This window comes from Cetorhinus maximus, chromosome 15, assembly GCF_964194155.1.
Source record: "Cetorhinus maximus chromosome 15, sCetMax3.hap1.1, whole genome shotgun sequence".
Lineage (NCBI taxonomy): Eukaryota > Metazoa > Chordata > Chondrichthyes > Lamniformes > Cetorhinidae > Cetorhinus > Cetorhinus maximus.
The window spans coordinates 82,248,101-82,269,180 of record NC_135893.1 but is presented as its reverse complement, the minus strand read 5'-3'; the positions used below and the strand labels follow the sequence as shown (position 1 = coordinate 82,269,180).

Below are 21,080 nucleotides of genomic sequence, written 5' to 3'. Positions count from 1 at the left end.
TTTTGCAGCTATACGAAATATTGAGAGATTAACACTGCTAATTTTTCTTTTCACTTCTGAAAAATGGAAATGTACTCATCTTGCAGAATCCCTCCCATTATCTCTCCATCCACCTCTCTATTGAAATAACCTAAGGTGTACGTATAAGGATACACAGTCAGCAATTAAAGATGTGACAGATTTACTCACCTATTCAGCAGTGTACTAAAGCAGCAGACTCCGTTATCTCTCTCCAGAGCCAGCATCAGGCAAGGACCACTAGTGAGCAGTGAGCACTGGGGAAAAAAAATCACAGCTATAGATATCTGGCAAAGAGATAGCATGAAATAAAAATACACGTAACTGCCCAGTGCTACATTCCTACCTCACACACCCCCAGGATAGACTGTGCATGAATAGGTAGATAGAAATAGACAAAGGGAGAAAACCTAGTATGTGCAATACTGCATGAACTGCCTGGCTCAGTGTCTATTCCTGTTAACAGCAAACTCCCTTGGGTGGGTTCTAACTTGTTCCCTTTATTCAATGTCTTGCTATCAGCATGACTGTGAACCTAAGCACACACCCAAAACAGCAAGGGAAGAACAGTGACAATTAACTAAGGATACACAACTGTGTAAACTCTTACCAAGCAACAAACTGACTATACATAATAGTTGAAGGATAGAATTAAAAATAAATATGCTAAACTTATTTCAAGCCTTGGTTGGGTTACACTTGAACAGTTCTGGTCGCCATATTAAACGAAGGAAATAAAGGCACTGGAGAGGTGCAAAATGATTTACAATCTTGTCAGAAAGACAAGATTACAACTAACAAGAAACGACTGACAGGGTAGATCTCATTTCTCTTGAAAAGAGAAAGATGAGGGTGACTTATTGGAAGCCTTTAAAATTATGAAAGGTTTGATAGATTGGATACAGAGAGAGTGTTTCCACCAGTGGGCAACAGCATAGCTAGAGGTCATCGATATAAAATAATCACCAAGAAATCAAATACAGATTTCAGGAGAAACTTCTTTACCTTGAGAGGTTGAGAAGGTGGAACTCACTACCAGAGGTTGAGGCAAATTGCATAGATCCATATAAGGGAAAGCTAGATAAGCACCCGAAGGAGAAAGGAATAGAACAGTGGTTCCCAAACTGTGAGTCACGACTCCAATTGGGGTCACAGAAACAACGAATGGAATCACAAGAAATAAGATCACGTTAATCCCCCAGCCCTCATATTGTCCTGGCAGTGGGATGTAACCAATCATAAGTAGAACTCCAGGCAATGGACACTTTGATTGGCTGCGGCAGCTTTGATCATGCATGAGCTTAAGTAACTATGCGTCTACGTAAATATGTTAGATGTTTTCCAGAGAGGGTGATGGAAGCAGATGCAGATTTAGCGACCAGCGGCAGCCCAGTCACTGAGGGTTTGGGACTTTCATCACAAATCTTCATATTTTTATCATGTTCTATAATATCTGGACTTTAATAATTATATACATAATGTTACTATGCTGCTTTATTGCTGTTTTTGTTGACGTCTGGAGTTGTGCTAAATTACGTGTTAAAACGGGTATTGAAAAATAGTTTCAGAAGTCCTGGAATTGAAGGGTATGCTGATGATATGTTTAGACGAGGAAGGATAGTAGGAGGCTCGAGTGGAGCATAACCACCTGCAATGGATTGGATGGGTCAAATGGCCTGTTTCTGTGGAACACATTCTATGTAATTCTATGAAACTTTGTCTGATAGGTGCAATGGGAATGAAGCAGTAATGAGAAACACAGTGGAAATAACAATCTTTCTTTAAAGTTCCCCTATGGTTATTGTGTGACTGTTTTCACTTGTTTCCTCACTTCCTTCCTTACACACTGTTCAATTGCACAAAGGCCTGATATTCTACACAGGCAATTGCAGTGGGGTGAGTATAGGCAAATCTCATGTATATTTCCAAGCAATTTTCTGATCACTAATTTTAATGGAGCACATGTTCAGGGTATAAAATGTGCTCAGTATTCATGTGAATGCCCCTGAGAAGATCAGTGAAAGGGGCGTACTATTGTTGAGATGTTGTCCATAGTGATGAGCTCTGCCACATGCTGAGCCTGTGATTGGTCCAGGACGCTCATCCTTGCCCCCATTAGCCTATAATTACAGCTTCCCAACTGGTCCAGCACTTCAATGTACGGTGGGTGGTGACACCTCCTGATGAGTGGAGAGGCCAGCAGCAGGCACATGGTCTGGCACAGTGGTCTGGGCAGCAGCAGGCCTGTGGGACAAAGAAAAAGAAAGAGCAGTAGATTAAATCTGACACTATGCTAGGAAACTGAGATTTCAAATGTGATGTTCCAACTCCAGAGACAGAGGGAATTACAGACTTGCATTTAATATGAACAGCTCTCAACAACTTATTTATATAGCACCTTTAGCATAATGAACCATCCCAAGGGACTTCACAAGAGCAGTATAAAACTAAGTTTGACACTGAGCCATATAAGGAGAATTAAGTCAGATGACAAAAGTTTGGTCAAAGAGGCAGGTTTTAAGAAGTGCCTTAAAGGATGAAAGGAAGGTACAGAGGTAGAGAGGTGTAGAGAGAGTATTCCAGAGCTTAGGGTTTAGTCAACTGAAGGCATATTCACCAATGATGGATCGATTAAAATGGGGGGTGCACAGGAAGCCAAAATTAGAGGAGCGCAGATATCTCAGAGGTTTATGGGTATGAAGAAAATTACAGAGAGGGATTTGAAAACAGGGATGAGAATTTGAAAATCAAGACATTGCTTGACTAGGAGCAAATGTAGGTCAGTGAGCAGAGGGGTAATAGGGGAATGAGACTTGCTGCAAGTTAAGACACAGGTGGCAGAGTTTTAAAATTACCTCACAGGCAAGATCCCCATCAATCAGATATAAACAATTCGCAGGATTGGCTCCTTACTATAGATCCCACCCTCACACTGGCAACATTATTTGCAGTAGTGGCTGGTATTGTTACTGAGGGAAGGTGCTGTGGTACTGATTGGTATTATTGGCTGGTATTGTTATTGAGGGAGAGGTTGTGATGCAGACTAGTATTGTCATTAAGGGAGGCACTGTGGTTCAAACTGGTATTGTTACTGTGGGGGAAGGTTTTTGCATTAGCTGGTCTGGTTACTGAGGGAAGGGGCTTCCTTACTAATTTCTAAACTGTTCCTGAGTTAGTTGGCAGCATCAATAATTCTTTTGTGGAAATTAGTGTCAATGGTAAATCATTTGAAGGTAGATGTAATATTTAGATTGAAGAGTCCTAATACTATGGCTGGGACTGAAAGCGTGGAGCTCCTATTTATTCAGGCTAGGACATATTGTAAGGATTACCTTGCTGCTGCTGCCATGTGGGAGCTCCTGAATCCAAATGGGTGAGAGTTAAAGACTTGACCAGCTTGAATTTTTTTGGGAACTCAGGGCTTATGAGCCAGTCCTTTCTGTTACTGTCAATCTGCAAACAAAAATTGGAAATTTGAGGAATGCATTTAAGTGACAGCTGTGGGGAAGTTAAAGGAGCAGTGTTGTGACCCATAGATCCCAGGAGGTTCTGATCTTGCCCGAGGGTCCCAGGATGTCCTGGTCTTTTCTCAGTGCTTCTGTGCTGATGAGATGAAGTGGCACGTTCTTGATTTTCTGCCTTATTTCGCTGTCACATAACCGCTGTGGCTCAGTTCATAGCACCCTCGCCTTTGAATCAGAGGGTTGTGGGTTCATGTCCCACTCCCGGAAACCTAGAACTGTGATTGTACTCGAAAGAGTTGCAATCTGTGACTGTTGATAACTCGAAAGAGTTTCAGAGGTCTCTAGAGGTGTCAGCTGTGGCTCAGTTCATAGCACCCTCACCTTTTAATCAGAGGGTTGTGGGTTCATGTCCCACTCCCGGAAACCAAGAACTGTGATTGTACTTGAAAGAGTTGCAATCTGTGACTGTTGATAACTCGAAAGAGTTTCAGAGGTCTCTAACAGGCTCTGGGGCTTTCTAGCAGCAGCCAGGCCCTGGTGAGTGAACCAGAAAAGCTGTTGCACCCCCATTTCATCTCAATGGTCAGTCTCAAAGCCCAGGTAGGGCCAGGTCTGTGCCGGGGCTCCTAGGAACTGTCATCTAGAGAAAGAGGTGACATTAGCACCAAACTTTAACAAACTAAACACATCCTACATATCGCTATCTTTCAAATTAAATTAAGATGTTGATCTAGGACAGACTTTGTGTTTATGAAGGTGAAACTCAAAAAAGTCTGCTTATAAGACAAGTCGTTTGATACCAGGCCTCCCCTATGGTTTTACTGCACTCAGAGGTAGAGACACTTTACCAACAGATCTACTAGGAATATTAAGATGAACCAGGCAAATCCTCTGTGGTTTACACCAGGAATGTCGACCTCACTAAAGACACTGGAAACACAAATGGGATTTTGCCAAGCTCAGGGGAGGAGGCCAGGAGATTTGGTGCTGCTTTCCCTCCTCCAGAGAGTGTGAGGCTACTACTAGTGTCGGCAGTTGCTGCAACATTATGGAAGTATTTTGTCTGCAACTTTGAGATTGGGCTATTGATCCCAGCCTGGACCTGCAGGTGGGCTCATGTACATCTGATGAGATTAGGGTACATCACTGCTGATGCCACTCTGGACAGGATTTTCTGCTCAGCGTGCCGGCGCATGCCTGACTCGCCCGAGTGTGAAATAGCATGCGATGACGTCAAGCGAGCATCCCGACACCATCACGCACTCGCGCGATATTTCAGTTCATGGGCGCACACGAGAGTCGGCAGCAAGCCTGCCAACAATTAAGAGGCCTATTAAGGCCATTAAAGTCTTAATTAACTGCTATTTTTCGCTGCCCGTCCGGCCTTATGGTTGGCAGACGGGCGAATCGGCCAGGCAGCCTTTGAATTTTTGAGGAAACCTCATCCATGGGTGGGATGAGGTTTCCAACATTAATTTAAGAAAAATGTTTCGACATAATTTTTATAATGTTTCTGTTCATGTGAGTGAGTCCTATATGGGGACATTTTTTTCTGATTTTCAAAATCTTTATTTTTGGTTTTAATATTCTTCAGCTCCCTGAGGCTGCTCCCTGCTTTCGGGAAGCTTTCAATGCGCTCTCCCCCACGCATGCGCAGTCTTTTGCACTCGCCCTCCTCCTGCCCTCACCTCGGCAGCACCGAGCGTCTCAGTGCGCCTTTCACACTGGCTGGCCGTTAATTGGCCAGCCAGTGTGAAAGCGCGGTCGGGGGCCGATTGTGGACGGCGGGCTGTTTCCCAGCCGTTCCCGGGACCTGCCTGCCTCGCCCGCTGATGACCCGAAAATCTTGCTCTCTGTGTTCTAAATGAGGGAAAGAGCATGCGAACTCCCATCTTAGGGCTCCCCATGCTTACTCCAGTGGTCTTGGAAAAACCAAGGGATTTCAGCCTGAGTTTAGATCATTTCCCATATTTTGTAACATGATAGGTCACACTGAGTTCATAGGGCATGACACAGACATCTGGTGCTATATATACAGACATCTTTACAAAATAATGGGGCATCTGAAACACATTTCTTCAGAGCAAATGTCAGGTTTTACCTGCTCATCCTGCATCATTTGTGACTCTTCACAGCAAAGTCCTTCTGGGAAAAATGCCTTCACATCCCGGATTGCTGTCACAAAGGACGAGGAACCTGTAAAGGAGAGAATCAGACACAGAGAACGTGCAAGTATTACTCCAATAAATTTCCACTATCTATAATACATTAAATTCAATCTTATTTTGTGTCTCAACCCATGTCCTGTCTCTAGGGAGCATATCGCTAGGAATTTTCAACACTAAGTGAGCAGCTCCAAATGAAGGGAAATCCTAATCAAACTGGAAGTATATTTTCTATGAGCATTCCAGATGATTACTCTAGAATCACTGACTATATCACACAAATATAACAATGGTATTTACTTTTTGAACAAAATATGCACAAATGCTGTTCAAGTCCTGAAGATGGTCTCTCAAAGCTTTGTTGCATGCTCTCACATATTAGCTTTTCAGTTCAAGGTTACAAATACCAAATACTACTGAACTGGGATATGCCTTACTAAATTCTGCAAAATTGTCACACCTGTTTACCCCCACAAATTTTATTGTGTTGGCCCAGCATTGAGCTGTTCTCCTTGGAGAAGAGAAAATTAAGAGGAGATTTGATATAATTGTTCAAAATTATGAGCAGTCCATGCAGAGTATGGATTGGGAGAAATTCTTCCTGTTAGCGGATGGATCGAGGACCAGAGGCAACGATTTAAGCTGACTGGAAAATGAAACAACGGTGGCATGAGGAAAAGCATTTTTTAATGCACAAATGGGTTAGGATTTGGAATACACTGACTGGGAGTGTGGTGGAGACAGATTCAATTGAGACCTTCAAAAGAGAATTGGATAATTATCTGAAAAGAAAACTTTTCAAAGTATACTTTGCAGGGTCGTGGGGAAAAGGTGGGGGCTGAGTGGGGCTACGTGAGTTGCTCTTGCAGAGAGCCGGCATGTACACGAAGGACCAAGTGGCCTACTTCTATGCTGTAAACATTCTATGATTCTATAAGAGCTGAATGCTGGAGCCGTCCGATGTCACAAGTGCTTCTTAACTGACAGCAGCAAAACAGGATCCACAGTTTATTCATCCTACACATTTGGTAAAATGGATTTGTTGCATTAAATCTACCAAAGTGCCTGGTGCTAATGTGTTAAATGACTTACCATATAAGCCGTTGTGGACTATGTCTGTTCCACAGTGACCTCTCCATAGGAACTGGTCCAGGCCTCTGGCCTCCCGGGGATCTTCAGGGCCGAGCAAATCAAGCAGCTTTTTCACAGCATTATCTCGTTGAACACACAAGATGATGGAAGCACCGGAGGTCAGGGAATCAATGCTGCATTTCACCAGCCATGGATCCTGCAAAAATGTTCAGCTATTGCAGGTCAAGAGTGCGCTAACCAGTGTCAGTGTTGAGTATAGAACACCAATGGTGAAATGTACCATAAAATAAATGCCCACAAAAAGCAGGACAAATCCAATTACAATTACAACCCCATCAGTCTACTCTCGATCATCAGCAAAGTGATTGAAGGGGTCATCGACACTGCTATCTAGCAGCTCTCACACTGTAATGATCTTCTCATTGACGCTCAGTTTGGGTTCCGCCAGGGCCACTCAGCTCTTGCACTCATTATAGCCTTAATCCAAATATGGACTGAACTCAAGAGGTGAGGTAAGAGTGACTATCCTTGATATCAAGGCAACATTTGACTGAGTGTGGCATCGAGGAGCCCTAGTGTTCCCAACCTCTGACCCACACTGCAGCACATTATTTATATGGCTGGTCCAGTTGAATTTCTGGTCAGTGGTGAACCCAGGATGTTGATGGTGGGGGGAGTCAGTGATGATAATCCCATTGAATGTCAAGGGCAGAAGATTAGATTCTCTCTTGTTGGAGATAATCATTACCTGGCAGCTTTGTGGTATGAATGTTACTTGTTACTTATTAGCCTAAGTCTGAATGTTGTCAGGTCTTGCCACACACGGGCATAGAAACAAAGAAAATAGGAACAGGAGTAGGTCATTTGGCCCTTCAAGCCTGCTCCACCATTCAATATGATCATGGCTGATGCTCTATCTCAACACCATATTCCAGTGCTCTCCCCATACCTCTTGACGCCTTTAGAGTCCAGAAATCTATCTACTTCCTTCTTAAATATATTCAGTGACATAGCCTCCACAGCCTTCTGTGGTAGAGAATTCCATAGGTTCACCACCCTCTGAGTGAAGAAGTTTTTCCTCATCTCAGTCCTAAATGGGCATGGACTGCTTCAGTATCTGAGGAGTCACTGTATCAGGAATAGGCTCAGGTGATAAACCAACCTGGCTGCCTGACCAGCTGTGCTGTTTGGAGGGAGTGGTTAACAACTGAGTGCAAGACTACTGTGCACATATCTACCGGCAGAGCTGAAATCACTGCTGCTATAAAGGTATTCCCGACAGGTTAAACAATCTGTAACTGCAGACTTTCACTTGCTATTAGTCAAAACAGAGTGATCCCCAACTGGAAACACTGGGGACTCCCAGGGGTTTATGTCATTAGCACACTTTAGTATAAAGACAAATTCTTTCAATCGTACGGACCTGCTGAATGCTCTGCGGAGTCAGAAGTGAGGCCTTTTCTGTATCTAGACTGACAAGTTTCATTCCAATAACACAGAAATGCTCCCGGTCTAACTTGCGGAGTATCTTGAGGTGATGTTGTGGCCAAGCAGAGGGTTTGATAACCAGCACTGTAAACAAAGGCTGGGCACCTGCAACCAACAGCAACACAATCATAGACATTGCATCAACTACAACAATGGCATGCTATTAAACACAGATGGCTTAGGGATGTATAACCTGCAGACAGAAGATGTGTAGGGCAACTCTGGAAGATCTACCAAGGTTCACGACAACACTTTGTCTGTTGATTGTAATATAATCTTCATTCATTTTTTTGGTGAGGTAAAGGATATGTGTAGATGAATTGTACGGAGAGCATAACGTGACCTCCTTAGAGGTGATAGATGTGGACACTCAGGACTTACCAAGCAGCATGTAGCTGAAAATGGATTCTGTGCTGACAGTTTGTGTATCTTTATCTGAAACAGGATGAAGAATGATAAGAGACAGACAGACTGTGATAAGGGTTTGAATCTTATACTAGAGATTCAAAAAAAATGAACAATAGATTCATGCCCATGTGGTTATACATACCCAGCTTGGTGTTCCCAGACCTGAGAGAGGGAGGGAGGTACTTCAGTAAAGGTCGGGCCTCTGGATCTGTGGATGATACAATATGCCTATAGTTATAGGAGCAATTCAACAATCAGACCAACACCTCCAAGCTGTTGGAAGTGGATGGGAATGAAGCTGTATTTCACAGAAATTAAATGGACTAGACTTTAGCTGTCAGCAGCTTCTACTTCTAATATGCCCACATCACGAGAAGATATGTAATACATCCTGAAGATTCGGCATTGGCCTGATTTAAAGGGTGGAATTTTCCCTGAGTTGCACGAAGTGCGGTGGTGGGTGTGAAAAAAGACGCTTGTCCCGCCAGCCACAAGGGTGGGTTTTTGCGCATATCGTCTGCTTTCTGCCTCATTAATTATGCAGCCACAGGAAACACACCGTATCACTGGCGGGCAGCCTCTGAATCACCCGCCATGCTGTTATCTCACCATTTCCTCACTCAGAGTGTCACATCTAAACTTTGACAAGGTCCCACATGGGAGACTTATAAAGAAGGCAAATGCACATGGGATGCAGGGTAATTTGATAAGGTGGATTCAAAATTGGCTTAGTTGTAGGACACAGAGGGTGATGACAGAGGGATGCTTTAGTGACTGGAAGCCAGTGTCCAGTGGCATACCACAGGGATCTGTGCTGGGTTCCCTATTTTTCGTCATTTATATAAACGACATAGATGACTATGTGGGGGGTAGGATTAGTAAGTTTGCGGATGACACAAAGATTGGCCGGGTGGTTAACAGTGAGGTTGAGTGTCTTGGGCTACAGGAAGATATATAAATGGGATTGTCAAATGGGCAGATCAATGGCAGATGGAATTTAACCCTGAAAAGTATAAGGTGATACACTTTGGAATGTGTAATTTGACAAGGAAGTATTCAATAAACGGCATGACACTAGGAAGTTCTGAGGAACAAAGGGACCTTGGCGTGTGTGTCCATAGATCTCTGAAGGTGGAGGGGCATATTAGTGGGATGGTGAAAAAGGCATATGGAACACTTGCCTTTATCAATTGAGGCATAGATTACAAAAGTAGGGAGGTCATGTTGGAGTTGTATAGAACCTTGGTGACGCCACAGCTGGAGTACTGTGTGTTGGAGCTCTGGTCGCCACATTATAGGAAGGATGTGATTGCACTGGAGTGGGTGCAGAGGAGATTCACCAGGATGTTGCCTGGAATTAAACATTTAAGTTATGAAGAGAGGTTGGATAGACTTGAATTGTTTTCATTGGAGAAGAGAAGACTGAGGGGCGACCTGATCGAGGTGTACAAGATTATGAGGGGCATGGACAGGATGGATAGGGAGCAGCTGTTCCCCTTAGTTGAAGGGTCAGTCACAAGGGGACATAAGTTCAAAATGAGGGGCAGGAGGTTTAGGGGGGATGTGAGGAAAAACTTGTTTACCCAGAGGGTGGTGACGGTCTGGAATGCGCCGCCTGAGAGGGTGGTGGAGGCAGGTTGCCTCACATCCTTTAAAAAGTACCTGGATGAGCACTTGGCACGTCATAACATTCAAGGCTATGGGCCAAGTGCTGGTAAATGGGATTAGGTAGGTAGGTCAGGTGTTTCTCACGTGTCGGTGCAGACTTGATGGGCCGAAGGGCCCCTTCTGCACTGTGAGATTCTGTCATTCTGTGAACTACATCTGTGCACACAGTTCTCAAAGCTTGCAGCCCAGGACTGCTCAAGTGAAGACATGGCCCTGAAAGCCAAGAAGAGTTCAGTGACCTGTCACTGGAATGCCTTCTGGAGGCCCTGGCTGCAGCTTCACCAGTTCAGCTTGGGAGGCAGTAGCAGTGGTGGTCAGTGCACAGAAGAGGTTGGCCATCCAGTACAGAAAGAGGATGAATGGTCTCATCCGTTGACAGGGTAAGTTAACCATCTCATCACTCTAAGCTCACATATTCACAAGCCCATCACACATTCATTGGCATCTCACTCACTGCCAGATCAAGGGACATCACCACTTACTCTCTCAAACACACCCTCACATCTCCATCTAGCCTCATGTTCTCTGGAGACTGCCCCCTCAGCCCTGACCATTTTCAGGCCACTTGCACAGATCAATATGTGCCCACACCCTGGGATACCCACTTCTCCAGTACAGCCGTTGCCCTGCAGCCTCTTCCCTTGGTTGAGGTCACTTCCCCCCCTTCCCCAAGCAAGCCCTAGCCCTGCTGCCGTTGAAAGGCTACCCCGCCTTACCGCTGGTCTGGTAGGTAGAGACTTGCCTGTGAGTCCTCCTAAAACCAATGTGGTGCTGCCTGTGAAGCCTGGTGCTGATGACTGCGAGTGTTGCCTGAAGCAAGGTTGGCAAACAAGCCTTGAAGTCCCGAACAAAGTGCAGATCGCCAGGTGCACGTCGCTTATGTACTGTTGTGAAATACGTCAGCGTGATTTGTGAGCTCATGATCCAGTGTGGCAGGGGGATGATTCCAGCAAGCAGGGCTTAAAATGAGATTCCAATGTACTGAAGTTAGCTTCCCGACATACGGCGGTGGGAAACGTGGCCCGCCGTTGACGAGTGGAGCAGATGATCGCAAATTGCTTTTACAGTGACATGAAACTGATTGTTGCAAGCTCCCAATATTTTCTGTTCCGGTCCAACATGATGCTCGCCACAAACGGGAGCAGAAAATCCCAGCTTAAAAGACTTGTAATCTAAAAGCCATTTATCCAACTTTTACTATAGGAAGATGACTACTAGAGGCAGTTCTTCAACTGCTAAGGCCCAGGGCCATGAGAAAATCACCCATGGTTTTGAGTGTAATAAATAGTGGGAGTACAAGCTTGGGCTTTTCAGTCCTTCTCCAATTTCTCTAATGTTCTTTTTAAAAAAAAATTATTTGTTCATGGGATCTCAGCAGCGCTGGCAAAGCCAGAATTTATTGACCAACCCTAATTGCACTTGAGAAGGTGGTGACGAATTGTCTTCTTGTATGGCTGCAGACCATGTGGTATTTCTGAAAGGACACAATCAGATGGGAACCCAAATGCTCTGTTCACATCTGCAGCTTTGCTGACTGATGACAGGCTATGGACTGGTGACCAAACCAGAAGGTCAGCCTGATACAGGACTGATGTTAGGGGAGGAAGAGACCTGGGGGCTATAGCGCTGACTGGCCAGGTGTACAGATTCTAAGGTCTCCCTGGACCAACTGAGATTGGACATTCTGGAGGTCAGGTTTGCCTGATAGTCTCAGACTCAGTCACTATCACACTGCCTGTGAGCTGAACCTGGCCCAGGTGCCACACATTTTGCAGTAATGGAGGATATTGGCAAAGAAACTACAACAAAAGCTACAACACTGGCATCTACCAGGCAATGTGGAAAAATTGCCCAGGTATGTCCTGTACACAAAAAGCAGGACAAATCTAAGCCGGCCAATTACCATCCCATCAGTCTACTCTCAATCATCAGTAAAGTGATGGAAAAGGTCATCAACAGTGCTATCAAGTGGCACTTGCTTAGCAATAACCTGCTCACTGATGCTCAGTTTGGGTTCCGCCAGGGCCACTCAGCTCCTGCCTCATTACAGCCATGGTTCAAACATGGACAAAACAGCTGACCTCCAGAGATGAAGTGTAAGTGACTGCCCTTGACACCAAGGCAGCATTTGACCAAGTGTGGCATCAAAGTACCCTGGCAAAACTGGAATCAATGGGAATCAGAGGGAAAACTCTCCGCTGGTTGGAGTCATACCAAGCACAAAGGAAGATAGCTGTGGTTGTTGTAAGTCAATCATCTCGGTTCCAGGACATCACTGCAGGTGTTCCTTAGGGTAGTGTCCTAGGCCCAACCATCTTCAGCTGCTTCGTCAATGACCTTCCTTCCATCATAAGGTCAGAAGTGGGGATGTTGCTGATGATTACATAATGTTCGGCACCATTCACAACTCGTCAGATACTGAAGCAGTCCATGTCCAAATGAAGCAAGACTTGGGCAATATCCAGGCTTGGGCTGACAATGGCAAGTAGCGTTCATGTTACACAGGTGCCAGGCAATAACCATCTCCAACAAGAGAGAATCTAACCATCGTCCCATGACATTCAATGGCATTACCATCGCTGAATTCCCCACGATCAACATCCTAGGGGTTACCATTGACCAGAAATTGAACTGGGCTAGAGATATAAATACTGTGGCTACAAGGGCAGGTCAGAGGTTAGGAATCCTGCGGCGAGTAACTCACCTCCTGACTCCACAAAGCCTGTCCACCATTTACAGGGGACAAATCAGGAGTGTGATCGAATACTCTCCACCTTGCCTGGACGAGTGCAGCTCCTACAACACTCAAGAAGCTTGACACCATCCAGGACAAAGCAGCCCGCTTGATTGGCAACCCATTCTCAAACATCCACTCCCCCCATCACCGACACACAGTGGCAGCAGTGTGTACCATCTACAAGATGCACTGCAGGAAGTCACCAAGCCCCCTTAGACAGCACCTTCCAAACCCACAACCACTACTAACTAGAATGACAAGGGCAGCAGATACATCGGAACATCACCACCTGGAAGTCCCCCTCCAAGCCACTCATCATCCTGACTTTAAAATATATCGCTGTTCCTTCACTGTCGCTGAATCAAAATCCTGGAACTCCTCCCCTAACAGCACTGTGGGTGTACCTACACCAAATGCATTGCAGTGGTTCAAGAAGGCAGCTCACCACCACCTTCCCAATGGCAATTAGGAATGGGCAATAAATGCTGGCCTCACCAGTGATGCCCACATCCCAAGAATGAATAAAAACCAAGAAAGCCAGAGTCAGCTGGAGGCCAGGATCCATAGAGCTCAATATAAATACTGAACCCAGGCAGTGGAGTGGGCCTGACGTCTAATGAGATTGGTTTCATCCCAGAAGTCTTCAGGTGAACTGGGAAAATCTCTTCTCAGGCTTCAAAGTCAAAATCCCAAACTCTCTAAATTGTTTCTAACTCCATTCTATCAGCAAGAAGCTAGCTAAAGCAAAGCCAACAGACAGTGATCATTCGGACTCTGTCAGAGGAGGAGGAGGCTCATATTGAAAGAGAAATGAATGATTGCCTCACACATGAGGGAAAATGACAGTCTGATTCCTGGGGCACAAACCTCCTTAAAGGCACAGCAGTACAGGTGATATGAAAGTTGAATGTATGAGGAAGAAGTGAACATAGTTTTAAAATGTCATATCTGGAGAATGCAAATGAGAAATGGATATGAAAGTTAATTTCAATCTGACTTTAGTTTCTACACATTCCCTCTTCAGGAAGAGGGAGAAACATGTTTCTGTGCCTTTAAGACTGACTTGAGATGAAATGTGCATCATACCTGACATTAGCTCCCTGTCAGTGAAGAACAAAGCTGCCTGTCTGAAGGCCAGCTCCGGGGTTGGTGACATCACTTTCTCCAGGTTTCTGTGGTTTTCCTTGAACAGGCTGGCCCTGGGTTTGGGTGTGCTGAGTATTGCAGCCAGTGCTTTGAAAGCACCCACACGTCGCAGGACACACACCAGGGCAGAGCTGGATACCAGGCAGTCGATGCTCGCCTGCCAGTGTCTGTCACCCACTTCAAATGGTGTCAATTCCTCGGCCTGGCTTCGGCTTAGATGTGGCAGCCATTTCAATCCCAGAAGCTCAAAGCCTCCATCCATTAGATCTTCACCTGAGGAGAGAACTACAGGTTAGAGACATGCCCCATGTATGCCTGTATATCACACACTCACAGCTCATTCCTGCACTACCAGTAAAACCTGACCAGCTGATTCAAAACAGCTTTCACAGCCCCAAAAAAGCCCACAATTTCAGAATAGCCATGGTGTGTGAAAACTAGAATTAAAATCACATGCTCATTCTAGAAAATTTGTTTAATTTCAGGCTTGATCTGATATTCAGACTTTGATGAACTTTAATTTAACTCCAACTTAAATTTGGGAGGACCAAACCATTTGTCTTCAGCTCTAGCCACCGATGATGGTTAGTACCAATGATTCTAGTACCAATGGTACTCTAGTACCAATGATTTCAACTACTTTGAACTTTGCAGTCCTGTTTGATGCTGAGCTGAGCTTCACATAATTTATATTACAAAGGCTACTTACTTCAATGCTACACCATGCTGCATCTCTGACTCAGGGGCTTTGTACATGCCTTTGTCACCTCCAAACTTGTCAACACTAGCATTGTTCTTGTTGGCAACCCACCCTCCATCTTTCATAAACTCCAGCTTATCCTCGTCCTGCCCCACTCACATGCCACTGTTGCCTTCTCTGACCTGCACGGGCTCTTCAGCCCCATGTGTAATAAATTAAAATTCTCAATTCATCTTTAAATCCCTCAATGGGCACAGCCAAACGACACAATTGCAATTCTCTCTAGTACCTGAATTCTCTGATCCTCTGATCGACCTTTACTAATTGGTAGCACTGTATTCCAACCCAGCCCTACTCTCTGGAACTCTCTGCTTAGACCTCTCCATCATGCTGCACTCCTTTAAAAACTTCAAAGCCCATCTCTCTGTGCAAGTTTTTGGTCACCTCTCCTGCTCACTCCACTCTTGGCTCAGTGTATGTTTTCCTTATGCCTTTCTGTGAAGCACCCTGGATAATTCTTTACATGAAAGATGCTAAAATAAATGCAAAAAAATGATAAATGGCCTCACCTGATGTGTTGTGTGACTTGTTTAATGGGGGTCGTAGAAGGTCCCGCAGACAGTTCCCAGAATTTTTCATGGCAGTGGGTCCAGTTAGTGTGAGAACAACAACTTGCTCCAGTTCAGGGTTGGACACAAAGCTGTGTTTATACAGCACACCCAGGGTCAAATTGGCAGAATGGGGCACGGCACTGAGAGATCCTCCTACACACAGGCAGAAAGCAATTCCATCACCTCAATCCACAGCACACAAAATTACTTGCTAATGCTTTTCACTTCTAAGTACAGTTCTGGAATATATGCAGGCCCCATGAGAAACAACTTCATAGGTGATAGTGGTAATGTTAGAAAAACAGAAAATGTTGGAAATACTCAGCAAGCTTGGCAGTATCTGTGGAGAGACAAACAGAGTTAACGTTTCAAGTCAATGACCTTTCATCAGAACTCATCAGAAGTGGTAATGTTACTGGAATAGTAATCCAGAAGTCTGAACTAATGATCCAGATACGAAGCTCAAATCGCACCTGGTGAATTTAAGTTCAATTAATTAAATAAATTTGGAATAAAAAAAATGTCTCAGTAATTGGCATATAAGCCCACCTGGTTCACTAATGTCCTTCAGGAAAGGAAATCTGCCATCTTTACCTAATCTGGCCTACATATGACTCCAGACCCACAACAATATGGTTGACTCCTAACTGTCCTCTGAAATGGTCTAGCAAGTCACTCTGTTGCATCAAACTGCTGCAAGAAATATCAAACTGCTACAAGAAACAATAAAAATAAAACTGGATGCAACATCAACCTAGGTACCAGACATGACAAAGCCCAGTCTAGTTGACCCTGCAAAATCATCTTCACTACCATTTGGGGACTTTGCCAAAATTGGGAGAGCTGTCCCACAGAGTTCTCAAGCAATAGCCTGAAATAGTCATACTCACCAAATCATATCTTACAGCCAATGTCCCAGAATGGTAGCGGACAATTAAACAACTAACTGGAGGAGGCCCCTCCAACATCTTCATCTTCAATGATGAGGAAGCTCAGCACCTCAGTGCAAAAAACAAGGCTAAATTGTTTGCAATTATCTTCAAGTGCCAAGTGGATGATCCCAGAGGTCCCAGCAATACAGATGCCAGTCTTCAGGCAAACAGATTCATTCCATGTGCTATCAAGAAACAGCTGAGCACACTGGATACAGCAAAAGCTATGGGCCCTAACAATATTCCAGTTACAGTGTTCAAGAATTTTGTTCCAGAACTAGCTGTGCCTGTGAACAAGCTGTTCCAGTAATCCAACTGAATGTGGTAAACTGTCCAGGTCCACAAAAAGTAGAACAAATCAAATCAATCCAATCACTCTACTCTCAATCATCAGCAAAGTGAAGAAAGGGGTTGCCGACAGTGCAATTAAGTGGCACTTACTCACCATCAACCTGCTCAATGATGATTAGTTTAAGTTCCAGCAGAACCACTTGGCTCCAGAGCTCATTGCCGCCTTGGTCCAAACATGGACAAAAAGAAAAGTGCAGAATTCCAGGGGTGAGTGGAGAGTGACTGCCCTTTACATCAAAGTAGCATTTGACCGATTGTGGCATCAAGGAGGCCTTGTAAAATTGAAGTTAATGGAAATCAGTGAAATCTCCCCACTACCTGAAGTCATACCTAAGACAAAGGAAGTTGGTTGCAGTTGTTGGAGGCCAATCATCCCAACCCCAGAACATCACTGCAGGAGTTCCTCAGGGCAGTGTCTGAGGCCCAGTTGGTTCAATAAAACCTTTCCTTCATCATAAGGTCAGAAATGGCGATGATTGCTGATGATTGCATAGTGTTCAGTTGTATTCACAACTCCTTAGCTGTCCATGTCCTCGTGCAGCAAGACCTGGACAACATTCAGGCTTGGACAGATAATTGGCAAGTAACATTTGCACCACACAAGTGCCAGACAATGATCATCTCCAACAAAACAAAATCTAATCATCTCCTCTTGATATTCAATGGCATTATCATCGTTGAATCCGCCACTATCAACATCCTGGGGGTTATCAGTGACCAAAAATTCAACTGGATCTGCCACATAAATACTTAGTTAGAAGAGCAGGTCAGAGGCTGGGAATTCTGCAATGAGTAACTGATCTCCTGACTCCCCGAAGCCTGTCCACCATCTACAAGGCACAATTCAAGATTGTGTTGGAAAACTTCTCACTTGCCTGGACGAGTGCAACTCCAACTGTACTCAAGAAGCTTGACGTCATCCAGGACAAAGCAGCCTGTCTGATTGGCACCTCATCCGGAACACTAAACATTCATTCCCTCCACCACTACTGCACGGTGACAGTGGCAGCAGTGTGTACCATATTTAAGATGCATCGCAGCAACTTGACAAGGCTCTTTTGACAGCACCTTCCAAACCTGCGACCTCTGCCGCCTATAAAACCAAGGGCAACAGACACATGGGAACACCACAAAGATTTGCTCTTAAGCTGAGTGGCCCAGAAATTCCCGTGCAGGCTGCACACAAATTGACTCTTTTAAGTTATCATGCATATGCAGCCATTCAAATATTTTAAAGGCCTGTGCACTTAAATGAATTGATGGAATGTTGAACACCAGCACCTGCAAATTCCCCTCCAAGTCACACACCATCCTGGCTGGAACTGCTGTTGCTTCGCTGTTGCTGGGTTAAATCCTGGAAGCTCTTCTCTTACAGCACTATAGGTGTATCTATACCACATGGACTGCAGTGGTTCGTTCCATGAACAAAAAAAAAACTGATCTGAAAGTCTGAAAGAAGCTCAAGCCACTAGATTCTAGGATCCCTGGCGCTGACTGGTACTTCATCTCTCAGTGACTTCCACAACTTGTCATCTATTGCGAAACCTTACCTAAGCCCTGTAGTGTTTGTTCAGTGTAGGGTACCACGTGGAAACACGATTCAATCTCAAATTCGGTATTGGGAGGAAGCCTGTTCCGAACACTTCTGAGTAATCCCTGTTCTGCCAGCTCATTCGCTAAACCTACAGCAAGACAGAAGCACAACATGAGTACAACGTAATGTATGAAGAGCTGTAATAATGGTGACAGACCAGTGACTGCAGAAGAATTGGTACCTCAGTTAGGGTAGGATGCTACTGCAAAAACACAACCAGTAGTTCCGTACTGGTGAAATATTCTGATTGTTGTACCTTTCAGCAAGCTGACAATGTGGTGACTTGCATTTTCTTTCCTTATAAGTAGCAAGAAGCAGGGACAGGGCAGCTCAGCAGTGGAAGGGCCACCAGCAGAATCATGAGGAATTAGGGCTCCAGTTCGGCAAAACACTGGGATCTGCAACAGCAAAGGAGATTTCCTGTTCAGAGCTCCCAATAAACAGTGGGTTGCAAGTTATTCAACTATCCATTATCAAATATTCCACAATTTGCTAAACATATTCTCACCTGATACACTAAATCACATATTCTCCAACACTTCTCTCACAATTTCATCCTTCACTTACCTCTAACCGGCAAGGTCTCACCCCAATCTTCCTTTTATAATGGGGAAGTCCCATCTCATGGTCTGTTTTATATGTGAAATAGGAACTATTTAAATATGTCAACTTTTCACTTAAAAGATGCAATGGTCTTTGCTTCAATCACTCCCTGTGGCAAAGCATTCCAACTAGACTTCTGTGAACTCAAGAATACCCTTTTAAAGAAAATTTCTACCAGATCCACAGTATTATCTTTATATACTCAAACTTTGTTAAATTTGTCAATCATGACTTTCTTTAACAAATTCATTCTGGCTCTCCTTGATTAAGTCATTATCAGGAAAAAGAGGAGACCATTCAGCCTCTCAAGTCTGTTAACATTTGATCATGGATGATCTGTACCTCAATTCTACCATCTCTTTCCCTTGAATAATTTGTACAGTACCTTCTTGTTGTGACCCCTGACCTTCTCCCATAACCCTTTTACCATGACCTCTGATGTTGTCCCACAATGCCATAACCCTTTTACAATGACCCCTGACTTTCACCTGCTGTGCTGTACCTGCATACTTGCAATCCCAAGGCTCCCTGCTCTCTTTGGAGACAATCGAAGGCGTCGCATGCCCTGTAGACTGAATCCTCGCTTAGTACAGACGGACATTATATCTCCATAGCAACGAGGTGGCACAGCAGGGGATACTAGCAGAAATATATCAGCTGGGAAACAAGCAAAAGTAAGAAATTCAGAATTTCTTTCAAAATATAGACTGATATTTGTTTAAGTGGAACCTGCAACTTGCATGTTACTGACTGACAGAGTGCCAAGGGCAGAAAGCAGCAGCCAATTCAGCTTGAAAACATCCATTCCCCATCACCATGCATGTTCTTAGCAGGGAGTAGCCCCTTCCTCAACAACGGAGCAGCACAATTAAGCAGGAAGGCACGGGGTCATTGAAGGTCAGCACATGCTGCTGCCAGGGCTTGCCTCCGTACTTCAGGAATCTCAGTCACTGGAACTGACTGCTGCCCTCAGGTCTGGAGTGACTGGCAGAAAATGCTTAACAAAGAGTATCATTAAAGGGTTCTTATAGGAATGGCACAGTGTGTCATCCCTTGAAACAATGGTACAATTCATATTATTCTTCATGAGCCAGTCTAGAACCCGAATCTGTGGCCTTACACCAAGAATCAGTCTAAACCACAGCCTCCTGATTGGGAGTTATTGTACATTATTCTGTCTGTGTGGTGAGAGTTACCTCGAATGGTTGCAACTAGTGTAGCAGGAGGTCTGCAGGTCTCTCTGGGGTCTATGTGCATTCCTGTAGACTGGAGACTATGAGATCTGTGGATGAAGGATTGGTACAGCAGAAATAGAATAAGGCTGTACATCAAAATCTTTGACAAGTGCATGTTTTAAAGGAAAATATTTTAAAATTGACTTCTCTTGATTCTTTTGTCAGCTTGGCTGAGTTAAGTTGAACTTTTACCTGAGTCAGAAGTCATGAGTTCAAGCTGCACTCCAGGAATTAAACACCTAATACAATAGGACAGGATTGCTTATGCAATAATGGCAGTATTGAAGGAGGGCTGCATTGTGGCAAAACCTCTGTGGAGTTCCCGATTCCTTATTGTAACTTCCATTTCAGTGTATTACATACCTGGATTTCAAACTGTTTTTCCTGCCAGGGTTCTGAATGCCGACTCGTACAATCCCATTTTCAGGAATCCTTCCACCAAACCACACACAGAGCTCCCAGTGGATACGGCTTTCCTGGTGTGGGGAGTAGAGGACTGGCTCATCACGATGCTTGCAATAGAGAGCATTGATGGAGTGCTGGTCTGTCACACTGGCCAGCTGAGGATCAGAGGGCCCAACAATGTCCATCCACAGTGCACCAGCATTCAGACCTCTCAGTGCTAATGCCAAAACAGGTCTTGAGTCAGCATCATCTGGAGTGTAAGCAGAAGGCAGCTTACCTATGGAGAAAGAAAACACTGTAACCATATCTACCAGCAAACATGAAAAATTACCTATCAAATAATTAATGTAACTATGAGTTTGAATTCTATGATATGTTTAGCAAAACTGGAGTCAATGGGAATCAGGGAGAAAACTCTCTGCTGGTTGGAGTCATACCTAGCACAAAGGAAGATGGTTGTGGT

The 21,080-nt window shown here is 44.5% G+C and overlaps 1 protein-coding gene across 11 annotated transcripts in view; it reads right to left on the bottom strand.

The window, feature by feature from the left end:
- Positions 1 to 21,080, bottom strand: part of LOC144690875 (dynein axonemal assembly factor 8) — an 88,673-nt gene that overhangs the window by 13,616 nt on the left and 53,977 nt on the right. For 5 of the 11 annotated variants that reach the window (XM_078558734.1, XM_078558738.1, XM_078558737.1 and 2 more), the window contains 15 exons: positions 20,576 to 20,894; positions 20,174 to 20,259; positions 19,480 to 19,634; positions 18,631 to 18,772; positions 18,331 to 18,462; positions 15,456 to 15,650; positions 14,127 to 14,459; positions 8,778 to 8,843; positions 8,609 to 8,662; positions 8,163 to 8,332; positions 6,740 to 6,935; positions 5,584 to 5,678; positions 3,351 to 3,471; positions 2,051 to 2,262; positions 190 to 275 (listed from right to left, as the gene is read on the bottom strand). In XM_078558734.1, coding sequence (XP_078414860.1) covers positions 190 to 275; positions 2,051 to 2,262; positions 3,351 to 3,471; positions 5,584 to 5,678; positions 6,740 to 6,935; positions 8,163 to 8,332; positions 8,609 to 8,662; positions 8,778 to 8,843; positions 14,127 to 14,459; positions 15,456 to 15,650; positions 18,331 to 18,462; positions 18,631 to 18,772; positions 19,480 to 19,634; positions 20,174 to 20,259; positions 20,576 to 20,894 — 2,362 coding nt within the window. Of the gene's footprint in view, positions 1 to 189; positions 276 to 2,050; positions 2,263 to 3,350; positions 3,472 to 5,583; positions 5,679 to 6,739; positions 6,952 to 8,162; positions 8,333 to 8,608; positions 8,663 to 8,777; positions 8,844 to 14,126; positions 14,460 to 15,455; positions 15,651 to 18,330; positions 18,463 to 18,630; positions 18,773 to 19,479; positions 19,635 to 20,173; positions 20,260 to 20,575; positions 20,895 to 21,080 lie in introns of those variants that run through there. The other 6 variants (XR_013578983.1, XR_013578982.1, XM_078558739.1 and 3 more) reach the window with 5 other exon arrangements.